Source organism: Clupea harengus, chromosome 4 (genome assembly GCF_900700415.2).
Source record: "Clupea harengus chromosome 4, Ch_v2.0.2, whole genome shotgun sequence".
Lineage (NCBI taxonomy): Eukaryota > Metazoa > Chordata > Actinopteri > Clupeiformes > Clupeidae > Clupea > Clupea harengus.
In genome coordinates, this window is record NC_045155.1 from 27,404,788 (window position 1) to 27,421,173 (window position 16,386).

Sequence of the window (16,386 nt, forward strand, 5' to 3'; positions counted from 1 at the left end):
AGTCCCGGAGTTTTTCTGTTTGCGTCTGTGTGTGTTTGTACCACATTTAGCCTCTCTCTCTTGGCAAACATTCAAACTGGTCTCTGCTCAGAAACGCAGGCACTAAGCATGAACATGAGCTAATCATTATGTACAACACAATACTGTGAACAAGTGACTCAATACACACTTTTCCTTTTTTTGGCATGTTTTAACTTAGTGCTTTACTGCTTGTCAACACATCCACATCTCTGTCCTCAGACAAACACCGTCAGGGTCCTTGCGCTAATTTCTACCTAGCCGAGTGGGACTGCTTTGTAAACTTGCATGATAGCGATAGCTATAGGTATATGATTTATTAACTGAGGCTAATTTATCTTATAAGCTAGTATAAACAGCTTTATGGACATCTTAACTGGGTACAGACAGCACATGTTGTACTATATAGGATCTCGGGTTGCGGGTGTTGCCAGACAGTTGCACTGTGGTTGTATCCTGCCACCCTTGTGATCCTTGTGTTACTAAAATTCTCATGCACTTATGTCAGCCAACCATAAATCAACAAAACTAAACTTAAACAAAGTTCCCACACACCAGCCTCTCCCTCTTCATCTACTTCTATATCACATTAGGCATTAATACTGATACGAATAGCCATATTACCTACTGTTTACTTAACTTTATCTCTTTATCTGTTTATCAAACTGATGTTTACTGACCAAATGTTCTCTCTTATAGCCCAACCTTTTCCCACCGATGCCGATGGCTGATACCAGAACCATTAAGTATATACATATACACATAAACTTACATAAACTTATATACATATTAGACAATTGCCTACTCATTTGACCTCTTTTCTTCTTTCTTTCTCCTAGTCTAATTTGTCTCCGCTGTGGGATGCTGCTGCAGTCTCTCCACCTGATCTACTTTCAGAAACCCTCTGCCTACGCCTACCCATCCCCACCACACTGCCTACACCTACCCACCCCCACCACACTGCCCCCACCACACTGCCTACGCCTACCCAACCTCACCACACTGCCTACGCCTACCCATCCCCACCACACTATCATGCAATAATTGTACTCTACTCATGATGCATCTACACACTCTGTGCTAGCTTGTTTACCTGTAATGTAAATATTTGCCACCATCTGCATAGTTTTCTGTTTCATTGCTCTACTTACCCTTTTAATGGTAACCTTACGAGCACACTGTATTCCCACTAAGCTGTAATAGTAACCTTATGAGCACACTGTATACACACTAAGCTGTAATAGTAACCTTATGAGCACACTGTATACACACTAAGCTGTAATAGTAACCTTACGAGCACTCTGTATACACACTAAGCTGTAATAGTAACCTTACGAGCACTCTGTATACACACTAAGCTGTAATAGTAACCTTACGAGCACACTGTATACCCACTAAGATGTAATAGTAACCTTACGAGCACACTGTATACCCACTAAGATGTAATAGTAACCTTATGAGCACACTGTATACACACTAAGCTGTAATAGTAACCTTATGAGCACACTGTATACACACTAAGCTGTAATAGTAACCTTACGAGCGCACTGTATACACACTAAGATGTTCTACAATACTTGAATGCTCTCTTATCATCTTATCCGCTATCACTCATGTATAAACTACCTAATGTATGTATGTATGTATCGTGTACATTTGTCACATGTAGCATGTTTATCCTAATATGTGTATTAATCCATCTGCCGTATATGTTGTATGATTCTCTCCCTTCCTTTTCTGCCGGCCCCGTCTCTACCTGGCTTATATATTCGTCACATTTCTATTATCTCCAGTGGCGTATAATAGTTGAACAAGTGATACTGACTGTATACTGAGATGTGAGAATAGAATACAGGGCTGTTCTTGGTGTCGACAAGCATTATACTTCTTAAGTAGTTAGTTAGTTTGGAAGTTTCAGACCTAAATGGGTTCACTCTGTCCTTCATCATTCTCATCTTCTCCTCTCTGGGAGGAGGGCCCATTTTTAGGGTGGGTTGTAGTTGTTGTCCAGCTCTGTTAGTAAGGAACTGAAGTATGTATCTAAGTATGTGTCCTCACAGGGGGCAGCATGTCTATTGTACTTCTGAAGTTTGCATAGTCATCAGAACAGTTTAACAACCTTTAATTGTATAGCAAATACAAATGAAAATCTTAAAACATTTGTATTTAACGCACAACAGATTTAACACAATGACGAATCTTTACTTCCAAATGAACAGGACTGACAGGGTATGAACTTGAACAACAACACACAAAGAACCGAGGAAGTACGAGAATTTAAATACACAAATAAATCAGAATGAACACAAGGGGCAGCTGACACAAGGCAGACAATAATTAGGCTAATAAATGAGAAGAGCTGAAACAGGTGAGGGGCAGAGACAGAAACACATGGTTGGATAAACAAAGGAACACATAGAAACCAGGAAGTAAACACACGAGACTAGTGTGGAATAAAAGTCCAACACAAGGAACACAGTGCAGACATGGATGAATATGACAAACATGTGTTTAAAATAGAATGCCATAAAGTTAACTAAAATGGACTAAAGTTAGGATAACATTTTAAGTCATTTCAACATTCAATCCAGTACTCGCATTCATACTATGTGGTCTGTGTGCAGCTGGGTTATCAAGGCAGCAAGTATTTGAGATACAGGCGGTGAAGTGATCCCGAGTAGAGCTGGCTAACGCGTCATCATGCTAACACATGCTAATATACTGCTATCACTCACACTGGAGGAGCGACAGGTCATGGGTGTTTACTACCTCAGCAACAACCAGCTAGCTAGTATCCTGAGCTACTAGCTATTTATCTAACCATATACCTGTTTGGGCACGCATAATTAAATTGATGTGGTCAAATTTCACCAGCGTTAGACACTCTCTCGTCTCTCTGTCGTTCTTCCTCTAGCTCTTCCTCCCTGTACTTTGCGTCTTGGACCAGGATGAGTGAGAGACTGCCATGTTCGCACTGTGCCGCCCACTATTATCTGTGTAGCAGTTTTAGGCTACTATAGACAATTAAGTTTTAGTATTCAGCATCACTGAACAAGTTATGTTAACTTGACAGGTGAGCGGGACCTGCACTCTCTCTTCTCTCTGTTGCTCTTCCTCTAGATCCTCTGGCTATTGTATCACTAGGACCTGCACTCTTTTCTCTATTCTTCTCCTCCTCCTCCTCTCTCTAGCTCATCCTCTCCGCCCTCTCCCTCTTGTATCAGCGGCACCTGACCAGCCCTCACTGGCTCCACTTGACACATCAGCTGGTTTATAATTTGCATACAATAGAAAGACTGCAAATGTATTGATTAGCTGATCTACTTGTGTAGGACTTGTCGCTTGCCATTGACAAAGTTTAATGTTATGTTGAGCTCGTCTTCCAAACCAATTGTAGACACTTGTTGTCTGGACTACAGATAGCTGGACCTGAAGCAGTACACTCTGCCCAAAGAGCATGACGTGTTGGTATGGCAACTGGAGTACATATATACAACCCTTATGTGATGGACTCCAGTTAAGCATTTTCAGCTCTTAGCCTCTTCCTCTGTAAGTGGCTCATGCAGCATTTCTGGATGGTTCGAGTCTCCTAAGCTTCCTGAGGTGATGTCTGATTAATCGGCAATCGGCCTTTGGTGGAATTTCGTAGAAATAAAAGGAAGAAAAGTGTGTGTTCAAAGGCTTACAGGCAGGACCTCTCATTTTGTTCAAACAGATCTCAAAGATATTCCTTTTTCATGACATAATATTGACAAAATGAGTCCCGTCGCTACAAGATGTAGAAAAACTAGAGAGAGACAGAGATGGACACAGAAAGAAAGAAAGAAAGAAAGAGTTGAACCAAAGTGCAATTTGTACCTCTCACCTAAATCTGACTGCATAATCACTGGAACTTGTCCTCTCGTCGTGACCTAAAAACAAAAAATAACTCTTTGTGTTTAATAACAGCAGAGTAAACAGTTGCAATAATGTTACCCCCATGACAGAAGCCAGTATGTTGGAAATACTGACAACCCCTTCATAATAAAACACTAAATATTACATTTGATCATATTATGATATTATCAATGACTCAATAATTTCATACCTTGAGAGAAACAGTTTTTCCTGCGGTTTCGCCACCAGCAAAATACTGCTATTGCAACAGATATCAGTATGACCACAAGGACAATAACATGAGTTATGAATATGTTTTTTTCACACTCAGTATCAGATGACAGTGTTCCTTCTTTTGTAATTTCATATCCTGGTTGACACCTATAAGAGCAAAATTAATAAATCATAATTTTTTTGGCTGGGGCCGTAGAAAACTCAGTGTACTGTTACAGAAAATAATTATGGTTTGATGAACTTACTGTGTGTGCGGTATACAGGATGACGATGATCCATTTGAATATGTGCTATTACCACAGTTGTCACACACAGTGTCTGAAGATGTTGAACCTGCATGCATAGATGAGAAAAATATGAATGCTTAATTAACTTTCAAACCACATAATTTATTCCAGGACTATTGTTCAACTGTGATTATGACTATATACTGTATATACTATGTTACAAACGAAGGCCCAACTCTGGCAGCAAAGCTGCATTATCTATCGGTTAAAGGTGGTTGTAGCTTGAGCCATCTTCCACTTGACTTAAACAAAACTGAAAGCACACGCAAAAGCCAAACCGTAAACACTGTTCCAACATGTTGTCAAACCATGGAAGCAGGACCTACCGTATGAATGTGTGTGTGTGCCAGCCTGATATAGCCCAGTAAAGGTCATCTACCTGCAGCTCTTACTGCCTAATGGTGTCCTTTGACCAGCCCTGGCATTGGTTTCAAGATAGTTACTGCTCTTTATTCGGTGGTAAAAATCCATATTAAAGTATATTCCAAATGAAAGCATAATCCAAATGCCACAGTGCTTTGGGCATACATGTGGCAACCCGAAATGGAGGGAAACAGGCCTCAACTTACTTAGAGCCAAACTAGACCCCTGACCTAGAGCTTGCCAAACTAACTGTAAGCCATGGAGTTAGGGCAGGTGTGTTTTTACTAATTAGCCACAGGTAGTGACGTCACTGAAACTACCATGTGACCTAACCCATCCTAACACTAGGCATATGTTCCTCTTCAGTTTCCTAACCTGGTTGTTTGATGTACTGCCCTGGTGAGCACTTTGTGTGTTCCACAGCTCCTCGGCAGCCATCTTTGATTTGGTCAGTACAGTAGTGACCTTCCAGAGGCTCACAGAGTAAGTCTGAGGTGGAGCTGCACGCCCTCTTCACTCTTAGACCTGCCTCTACATAAAACACAGTGGCCAGTTGAACTTGACACTAAATAAATATCATTGGTATTATTCCTGTGAATGATTTATTATTTTAATGATTACAATTACAAAACATGCTTTGACTTACTGGAGTCACAAACTGTACACAACATGCATGAGCCCAGTCCACTGTGAGCATCAGTGTAGGTAGATGGGGGGCACGGAGCACATGATGTACTGGTATATTCTGTACAGTCTTTACGCACAGAATATCCTAGAAAGGAGAAGAGAATACACTGTAAATATCAGAACATCATGAATAAAATACTTTTTAAAATCGATTAGCAAAAACTGTCAGTCTATTGATGTTATTAGTTACTGAATGTGATGTACTATATGAAACTGATGAGTCAGTCTACTGATTGAGTTATTAGTTACTGAGTGTGATGTACTATACGTTAAGCTCACCAGGGGCACATGTAGGACAACACTCCTGATTTACTTCATACTCAGCAGGACCACAGGACAAACCCATGCGTATGGCAGAGGAACCAGGAAGAATCACAGCCGTTATGATCAATGATGACAGTGACCTCCACATTTTGTCCTCACCAATCTTCACCTCAGCAGAATAAAGATGTCTCTCGTAGGTAGTCTGTAAAATGTCATGTTCATTAGACTTTAATTATGTTGCCTAAACAGACTTTATGAGAAAACATCGACTTCAGGTGTTTAACTTCAGTTGACTTATTCTCCATTGTTCACGTACTCGTTGTCTTCATGTTGTTAGGAGCTGGGTTTGAACTCAGGCCCCTGTTGTGATATTGTAATCCCCACTTCAAATCTGTTTCATGTTCAGACAAGTCCAAGCCCAAAGTCTAAAACGTGTCACTGTGAATAGAACAAAGGTCAGAATCATGCAATAAGTCCATAAAACTGTATCTTTGAGAAACCTGAGGAACAGGGAAGCACATGAGGCAAACACAAATATTTCAAGAATACCAAGACGCACAGAAAATGTAATAAAGTAATGATCAGATACATGTAATAGAGTGAGCATTAGCTTTTCTGTAGTGTAATTACGTGACAGTATTAGTAGTAACTATATCCTAACCAGCCTTATGAGTAAGACTGCTGTAAACATGTTTGAGATTAAAAACGTTAAGTAGCGACAAGAAGTGTACTGAATATGTCTAATAAATATTCATGTCACCAAGGATTTGTAATGGACAATTATCCAGTTGAAGTGCAGACAGCAGAATGTCCAGCTCATCCTTAAAGCTGCCAAGTTGTCCAGGTGGATAATAAAGAACCACCAAGTATAACTTGAAAGGATTGGTTATCATGATGGCGTGATAAATAACCACCAGGGATAACTTGAAAAGATCGGTTATCATGATGGCGTGATAAATAACCACCAGGTATAACTTGAAAAGATCGGTTATGATGATGGCGTGATATTCAAATGAGTCGTGCAGGCAGCAAATGTGTGAATTTCATGTCATTAGAGACTTGAGAGTCTGTTCCACTTTGTATTGTCAGTGTAATGAATGTGTACTGTCTCTTTAAGAGGCGTTTGTTTATCTAAGATGTCATCAACACCACATCAGAGCCGTCTAAACATATAATGAAATAGTGCTGCAGGTGTGGCAGTTTTCTGGCCTTCACCACGTTTCTTTACGGGCAAGTACCTCAAGGCATAACTGAGAGGCCAAAGCAGGAATAAAATCTGACTTATTCACTGCAGACTGGCAGCTCCACAACCCTAAAGAGAAAGTTGGACAAGACGCTGAGGAGGGCTGATATGAAGTTATTGTGATTGCGCTGCCTTCTGACAGGAAGACGCCCTCTTACACGGCTACGTATATATGGAATGTCATGAAAGCAGCTAAGTGGAAAAGATGTTATCATCAGTGAGGCACAGGACTAGGTGAGACAAGGAAGAGACTTATCTGAGGATCAGCCTTGCCTGTTTCCTTACTCAGTGGACTGGCACAGGTAAAGCTGGTTTTCACCCGAGGGCTTACACTTCAGTACAATAACGCATTAAAAAAAGAAACCTAATCGATCCCGGCTGTAAACCAACCAATCCAACACATAACTGTTCCAAAACAACATTTGATCAAAACTGAACTGACAATCAGATCACAATCCGTCCTAAATGCGTCTTGAGTGCATTTACTGTACTTCCATGTGGTCAAGCACTGTCTGATTGCAATCTGATCACCCAAAACACTTTTAAATGTAAAAAACAAAAACATAGTTCCTGGTAAATTACTGGGATAACCTTTCAGGCACCACTAGCAATTTGTCACTATTCAGACATGCAGCTACATTCAGGAACATTTCCCTCTTGTGCCTTTTCTCACATGCCAAAGCAATGCTGCAATAGACGGGGCAAGGGACAGTCCAGCAGATGGCGGCAGAAGGATTAAAATGCTTGTCTCTGCAACGTTACTGTTTTCACTCTCAACACAGCCATACAGGCATTTCCCCTGAAATGTTACTATGTCTTGAGGTGGGAAATTGGGGTTACAGATTTCCCTGAATATCGATCCCTGCTCCCATTTACACATGACCCCATGAAGAAAATGTTCGGGAACATTGCAGTGACAGACTGCATGTATATTTGGCACACTTTATGTTGACTTCCTACTAAGCACATTATACACCCCTAATCTTTTCTTGACAAAATGTGTATTAAGTCTACACACTTCCTGGACACTGCACTCACCTCTTTGCCGTCCAGTGGCCACTTGGCATGCAGCGTTTCCACTCCCACACCCCCTTTAAGATTCCGAATACAGACCACCGTTTTAGGCCGCTTGGTTAGAGGAATGCCTCTGAACCTTGGTAAGAAAATAAACAAACTTCAGTGAGGAGGAAGGGGAACTGGTCTATGTGTGAATGTAGCAGCATAACATCTTATTTTGAGGAAGAAACACACTCAACTTTATGTTCAACACACCTCCGCTTTCCTCTGATAACACAATTGTTTGCATATAGCACAGCAACAAGATTGGTGTCCCATAACTACAGCTCGCTATTTCTCCCTATCGAAATGCATTTGACGAGAGATATGGAAAAGGTGGAAAGTGGAAAAGGAGTGGAAAAGGACCGGGTCTTTTGAAATAAGGAACTGCAACTTTGTGTAGTCAGCACTTTAAGGGAAAAAAACAGAACCAAACTCGGTTTGGTGAGTAAAATGACAGCTACAAAAGAAATTCAAAACATAAAAACTCCTTTGTCTTAACACTGATGTTGATGCACGGAATCAGACATCAACAACAGCTGATTCTCTTTCAGAATAATACAATACTGCACTCGATCACTGAAGGGACTTTCCTCCCAATCTCCATTCACAATTGTCTCAACTTTTTATGTTTGTGCTGCTGGGTGGACAGACACATCCTGTCAGATCAAAGGTCTGTTTTGTTTTGTTTTGTCTAGGGTGTCAGACAGGCTTTACAAACATAACCAAAACATTATTATGAATAGACACTACGTCTATGAATAATCAATAAAAGTCTTTACCCAAAGAGTCCTGATTTAAACAAGTGGACAAGGAACGAGCGAGGGGAAATGATACATATAAGGAATCTACACCCGTCACATGGGCACTGGGACTGAACAGCGACTCAAACTCATTTCCTCATCAGTAACTTCTGTGCTTAGTCAAATCCTCCTTTCTGGTGGCCAAACTACATCAAACCCTCTTTGTGAAGTCATGCAGGCCAACCCTACGTTTTCAGGATACTCAACTTCAAAAGAAAGGGTTGGTAAGATGTAAACTAAGAAAATCAGGGAACCGGAACTAATGTAAATGTAAGGAACAAATGATGAATATTATTACATCGCCCTGGTTACATAGTTACGTAAGCTATAATGTACTGAGAATACATAAACAAATAATTCTCCGCAAGTATCTCAAGAGCAAGTCACAAATCTCCTCATATCACGCATACAAAGCATTATGCCACCTCATCACTAACGAAGGACGGACATAAATGCTCGGCGACCGTCGAGATGTCACGTTTTCAGATTATTTTTGCTTTAACGAGCAAGACCAGAGCATACAGTAACTTGAAGTGTGAATTCGTTTCCACACCAGAAGTCCGAAGTTCGGCCACAAAATATAAACAGACACGACCAGGGTGTCGCTGTACACTACACGCCTATTTACTTTAATAGTCTACTGCAGTCAAATACAAGCTGATAGAAACACCTACCTACATCACATCACCTACCTACCTGTATCTGATGACGGTTCTGGGTGATGTCAGCGAATGTGAGTTGCGGCTTTGATACATCACATTTTGGTGGCGTTTAAGCAAAATACATTTTGTTATATGGGACTTTTCAGCGTGTTGTTTTGCCTTTCGTGAATAGAATACGCCATACACTACACACGTATGTCCACAAGATGGAGTGCTAACAGTAGGCACCTGCTGTATTTAATCTGGTCTGACGACTGTGTTATTTATAGAAACAAAAAATGAAACCTGAAGAACACAGTGTAGGCCGTAAGGTGAACACTGTTTTCGTTTCAACCCGCTCCACAGTCGCGCATCTACACAATCTTTAGCTCATAAAAAAGATTGAGTCGTGCTTAGCTACCAAAAAAAAGTTCGTCGCTGACTTTCCAGTCAATTTTTGGTGCGTCTATGTTTTATGCCGAACTAGTTTCATCAGAGCGCACAAGGATCTTGGTCGCGAGTGCTGGCACTTTTCGACACGTGATCATGCTACACCAATAAGGTAGCTGCTTTTTGTCAACAGAGTTGCAAGATGGCGTCCACCATGCCTTCATCGAGCAGTACGGAAGACGAAGAAAATACACCGGAATGTCTTAATAAATCAAAAAACAAACATTGTTTTATGCATATTACTTCAGTCAAGCACGAAGAGGTATATTATTTCACCACTACACGATGGAATACATACAGGACAAGCCTACAAACGTGGCTCGGCTCTGGAGGTGCAGTACCACAAAGGCTGTTATAATCAGTACACCAGGTTTTTGACGAGGCCTGAAAAACCAGAGAAAGAACAGTAAGTTATTTATTAAATTGCATTTCAAGGAGCTACTAACTTAACATTATATAAGTAAACATTCAATCTGCATTCTGTTGTATGTGCACACAATCACAACCCTAATTTATTTATTTCCTTCTCATTTATATGTGTTCTAGGAATGAGCCCACGTTTGATGTCAGCTATAAGTTATTCTGTGAGAGGATCATTCGCCAAAGGCTGCTTGTCAACCAAGAGGTGCAGAGAATGGGCCAGCTGAGGAAGGCCTTCATTGAACTGGTGAAAGCAAATGAAGGTCTTGAAGCTTCAAACTACAGGTAACTGCAATGCATTTTTCTCTCAAGTCTTATTATTTGTCATGTGCAAGTCTAGCTTTACACAACATGTATGTGACAGGCCTGAGAAACTGTTTTTAAGTCTTGCTGTTTGCACAGACATGTACCACTTGGCAACAAAGAGAAGGTGTGTGTGTGTGTGTGTGTGTGTGTGTGTGTGGTAAGGTTTGTGACGTTGTGTGCCTTTCTTGGGCATCTTTGGTGTTAAATGTGCTGTATGGCAGATAGGTTCTAGCCTGTAATGTCTTGTACCACCTCCACCACTCTCTGCTTTTCATGATACTCCTGTGACTCTTAATTGTCACTGTTTTGTTGTGTTGCAGACAGGATATGTTGAAGAAGAGGCTGACTCGTGAGTTCCCCCATCAGTATCAAAAACCTAGAACGGTCATGTATAGAGCTGATGCAGGGTCACAACGCATGCAAATCTTTGGCCCGGATCAGAGGACCCCAACCCAATGGAAAAAGTTTCTCTCAGAAGGAACAAATACCGAATTCCTGTATGTTGTATGGAAAAATGCAGACCTTACAATAGTGGGCAAAAACCTCTGCTTGCACATACAAATCAATGTCACTGTGTGACTGTTAAGGAGGGTGTACAGTCTGTTTGTGTTGTTGAACTGTTTCTGCTTTTTTATTGCTCTTAGCTTGACTGTTCTCTCCCTTGTACGTCGCTTTGGACAAAAGCGTCTGCTAAATGACTAAATGTAAATGTAAATGTTGAAGACCTGCAGTGTGATCATGAAGAATGTGACACAAGGGTGTTTTTACATGCACAACATGCTGCACGGGAGCATAAAGCTGTCATTATCAAGAGCTCTGACACTGATGTGGCAGTCATTGCTGTAAGTGTGCAGACAGATTTGCCATGCAGTTTATATGTTTTCACAGGGACTGGCAACAGGACACGTATCATTGACATTACCAAGGTGTCATCAGCTCTCGGAACCAGTGTGTGTTCAGCCTTGATCGGAATTCACACATTCTCTGGGTGTGACTCCACAAGTGGAGGCAAAGGAAAAAGAAAGACATTTTCTGTTGCATGTGAGAAAGATGAGTACCTAAAGGCTTTTACAAGTTTAGGTGCTAACTTTAACTTGGAGCAGTCAACATTTGCACTTCTTTGCCAGTATGTATGCCACTTATATGATCAGCCAGCTGCCGATAATGTAAATGAAGCTAGGTACAAGGCTTTCTGTATAGCATCATCAGCCTTGCCAGAATTATGCATTCCCCCTACTGCTGATGCCCTCCATCAGCATTGCAAAAGGGCAAACTACTAGGCTGCAATAATGAGGTCCTGTCTCAAACAAAATATAAGTGCTCCATCACCTGCTGGATATGGTTGGCAAATAGAGGATGGGACCTTGCACATCACCTGGATGACCAGAAACCCTGCCCCTGACTGCGGCTGCAAAGGTGCCTGTGAGACAGGCAGATGTTCCTGTTTTTCTGCAGGATTGTGTTGCACAGACTTATGTCGTTGCTGTAATTGTGCCAACACAAAAGAAACTGAGGAACTGGAAGATAACCGTCCTGACACTGACAGTGAGGACTGAGTGTCCTTAATCTGTTATTTCTTATTTAGTTTTGTACAGTTTTATATATCATATTTCATATTTTTCATAAAGATTGTTTTTATGGTTCATCAGTGTTTTCATTTGTGAATGAATGAATGAACGAACGAACAAATGGTCATTGGTATAAGTACAATTACTGCCTTTTATTGATACAAGGAAGGAGGTTTTTTTGTCAGATACATAGAAATACTTACGTAAAGCATGTAGTGAAATTTCGTTTGGTGTTAAGCTTTTTCTGTGCGAGTGTGAAGAAAGAAAGATCAAGAAATATTTTTCATAAATAGCAAGAGGGAGTATAAAGTGCAGTGTGTGTACAGTCCATGTGCAAGTGTGAAAAAAAGTGTAATTGCTGTTATAGTCATTGTGTGTGTTCAGGATACGGAATGCTTGAGGAAAGAAGCTCCTTCTCAGTCTCTCTGTTCTGGTCTTGTAGCAGCAGAGATGTTTGCCTGACCTCAGTGTTTAGAAAAGTCCATGGTCAGGATGTTAGGAGTCTTGTCACAGGCTGTACAGTTCCCATACCAAGTGATGATGCTGTCAGGACACACAGCTGATGGGTGCTGATCCTCTGAACTTCCTCAGCTGACGTAGGAAGTACAGTCTTTGCCTTGATTTCTTCAGTGTGTGCTGGGTGTTCACAGTCCATGTTAGATCGTCAGTAAGGTGTATTCCCAGGTATGTCAAACTTGATCTAAATGACTTAACATAAGCATAACATTATCGTATATTTGCCTCATTGTTCTTCTTGGACGCGGCTATGTATACAGCACTATTTAGAATCCATTTAGCCCACTTTTGAGGATGTTCGGGTGTTTTCCTCTTGATCGGTAACGTTGAATCTAACCCACGGGAGCCGCCATCTTGCCATTCTGTTGACAAAAAGCAGCTACCTCATTGGTGTAGCATGATCACGTGTCAAAAAGTGCCAGCACTCGCGACCAAGATCCTTGTGCGCTCTGAAGAAACTAGTTCGGCATAAAACATAAACGCACCAAAAATTGACTGGAAAGTCAGCGACGAACTTTTTTTTGGTAGCTAAGCACGACTCTTTCTTTTTTATGAACTAAATATTGTGTAGATGCACGCCTGTGGAGCGGGATTCGATTTCTAAAGGACTTTTCGTGGTTCACCTTGCGGCCTATCAGGCAGTCTGGTTGCTTGGAAATGCAAAGTGACGTGTGCGCTTATACGCCCTCTAGTGTCAAGGCAATGAAAGTTGCAGAATATATATTACACAATTCATACGCATTCATAATTCAGTATAAATGCATTAGAAAAGAGCAGATAAACGAACAGAAAAAAGAAAATCCCCAAAACCTTGTGCACAAATAGATGTCTTATCCTGAACACAATGAGTGGAGCATGTGCCTGAATAAATGACTTCTTTTAAAGGAAGAAGTGGAGTGGAGGACTGTTAAAACAGCACTAGGAAAGTGCATTAATGGAGGGAAATGAAATCAAACTATAGAGGAAGTGAGAGTGAATTGGTAGGATTGTGAGAGTGAGTTGTCAGGATTGTGAGAGTGAGTTGTCAGGATTGTGAGCGTGAGTTGTCAGGATTGTGAGAGTGAGTTGTAGGATTGAATGAATGATCAGAAGATTTGGGTAGCTTGCTCATATCTACAGTGAAACACACACAAATGTTAGTTTTAGATAAGCTGGACCTACATGCCCACCGCGTGACCCCTGTTCTGTGTCGTCTGTGTGAGGTGCTCTGAGGTCTTTGCTCTCATGGGTAGCGAATGCGATGACAAGAAATGAAACTAGAATCGCCATGTTGATTTACTTACGTATATCACGTTTTGTTAAAGAGCTCGGAACTAGAAGAGAGTGTAAAGTTAAGCCCAAAGTAAATTATTGTGGTCTAAATGGAATTGTAGCTTACTGTCTCTAATAACAAAGCCTGTGTATAAAACATTGAAACCTTTCTTCCACACAGTGGCGATTCTAGAAAATGTTACATGGGGTGGCAGAAGGGTGGCAAGTTGAAATTCAAGGGTGGCACATCACACACACACACAAGCCTGGTGTCTATATGAATTTATGTTAAACTTTATTACAGGCTCAAGGCCCACATGGAAGATGTACAATACATATAATCAATAAATTACATATAAATACATAAATACAATCATAAATAGCCTACATATACAATGAAAGAAGGGCTAAAAAAGGCACTCATGCCAGTGTTCCCAGATCTTAGATGTGTACTTGACAGAGCTGCGGCCAGGGTCTGTCATCAGATCAATTATAACATTTGTAAAGCAGTCCAGCCGACTCATAAACTTAAAAGTAAGGTTCCTCAGCAAGGCCATAAAGGTGGTTACACCCATATTACAGAACAGCTGACTGGCTCTAGTACTCCTGGGTTTCTTCAGGAGTATCTTAAGACAGTCATTATAGGCTACTTTCAATTTACGCAAGCTCTCCTTCTTGTAATTCACCCAGAGTGGATCTGTATAGAGACACATCATATGTACAGTGGTGGAATTTTCTAACCAACATGTTAGCTTGGACATAGAGCGATCTCCTCTGTCTGAACATGTCGGCATCATCCTCCAACGTGTCTGTGATAATGTGCCCTAAGTATTTGGTACCATTGGACACCCCCAGAGCTTGCCCAGAAAGATGAAAAATATTTATTTATACAAATCCAGATAGTGAAAACAGACAAACTTCTAAATGGCCAATTGAATTTAAAATGGCTTGTTCTGTATGTATTAGGTTATCACATTGTATGATACAAAATAATGTATGCCAAAGCTAGACTAACTAGCTAGCGAAAGATATGGTGGACAAAAGAACGCACACTTTTTACTGTTACTGAGTTTACTGTAGGCTACATGACGGAGTACCTTAAAAACAGCCAGAAAAAGGCTTTTTGTGAGAAAACGGTTAGTGGTATCTAAAATCTGATTTCGGAATAGCTTAACAGTTAGGTTACATACGTAATGAAAATAAAAACTGAGAAAAAACCGCTATAACATTTTCTGTCAGTCCACCTTACTGTACTAAAGACGTTGGTTAGCTAAGCTAACAGTGGTAACTTTAAGGCTAGCTAGCACAAGCAAGCTGTGTAGCTGTATGTTTTTTATCAGACATCGGATCAATGTGGGCGTGGCTCATTAAGAGGGACTAATGCCATTTGAGATATCAATAAGAAATTCGTTTTTACCTCCAGAATGCTTGTTATTTTTACTATAATCAATTATCATTAATATTGCTGTGTGCATTACGCACTAATTGAGATTTTGAGATCAGGAGATATTAAAAAAGACACAGAACAGAACATCACCTTATAAATAACTTTATTAAATATTGTCGCACACAGATATATTATACAGTTGACAGAGGTTTTCACTTAAAAAAAAGGAAGTAAAAAATGTGTGTACTTGCTTATTTCGTTATGTGGTTATGTTTAGGTTGTATTCAAAATAAAAAAAACATGCAATCCAAATGAATCCAATACTTCAACTTCATAGGATGCAGCAGGCAATCTCGGATCCTAAAATGGCAACACTTGGACTTCCACCGATCTTAAATCCGGCCCCAGAACCTTAACCTCTACTCCATCAATGCCTGCACAGGCTCCAGCCTTTGGTACCCTTTCACCTGGTGTGTTATTTAACACAACTGCATACAGTATGTGCCTGCACCTGCATAGGTACCTTTAGCCTCAGCCTTTGCTTCTCTGTCACAATTGTGTCAAGGATTCCTAGACCGGCGTCAGAGCTTCCTTCGATCATCTTGATCTTCCTTTCCTGTCCGTTTGTGGTTGAAGGGGCTACAGGTGGGACAGAATGATAAACACTGACGTCTGTGATGACTAGAGTAGATCATATCTTTTTAATGAAGGTGTCTCTTGTTCTTACACGCAGGGAGCTGAAGTTCACACCTTCACGATTGTACATTTATTTTTGCCACTTCATTTATGTAGTGGAATGAACTGAGCACCCATAGTGTGCAGGGATGCCCCCTTACCAATCACCTCAGTCCTGGTTGGTGCAGATGGAATATGACGAATTAGGGGCAAGGTGCAGTGGTAGCGTATTGTTAGTGACCGTAGGCTCCCGTTGAATGAAACCAGCATCAGTCACTTGGGTCTGACCTGCAGAGGTCTACAGAGAAGACAGCAGGGAAGTTTGTCAGTTAATCACCGAA

At 40.8% G+C, this 16,386-nt stretch overlaps 1 protein-coding gene across 1 annotated transcript; it reads right to left on the reverse strand.

Moving 5' to 3' along the window:
* Window positions 1–3,556: 3,556 nt before the first annotated feature.
* LOC116220364 (tumor necrosis factor receptor superfamily member 14-like) lies at window positions 3,557–9,713 on the reverse strand. The gene is made up of 9 exons (XM_031566892.1): window positions 9,528–9,713; window positions 8,011–8,125; window positions 5,745–5,931; window positions 5,425–5,550; window positions 5,154–5,309; window positions 4,374–4,461; window positions 4,106–4,275; window positions 3,884–3,929; window positions 3,557–3,648 (listed from the first exon to the last, which is right to left on the reverse strand). The coding sequence occupies exons 1-9, from the start codon at window positions 9,584–9,586 to the stop codon at window positions 3,633–3,635; spliced, it is 963 nt and encodes a 320-aa protein (XP_031422752.1). The 5' UTR covers window positions 9,587–9,713; the 3' UTR covers window positions 3,557–3,632.
* Between the last annotated feature and the right edge of the window lie 6,673 nt (window positions 9,714–16,386).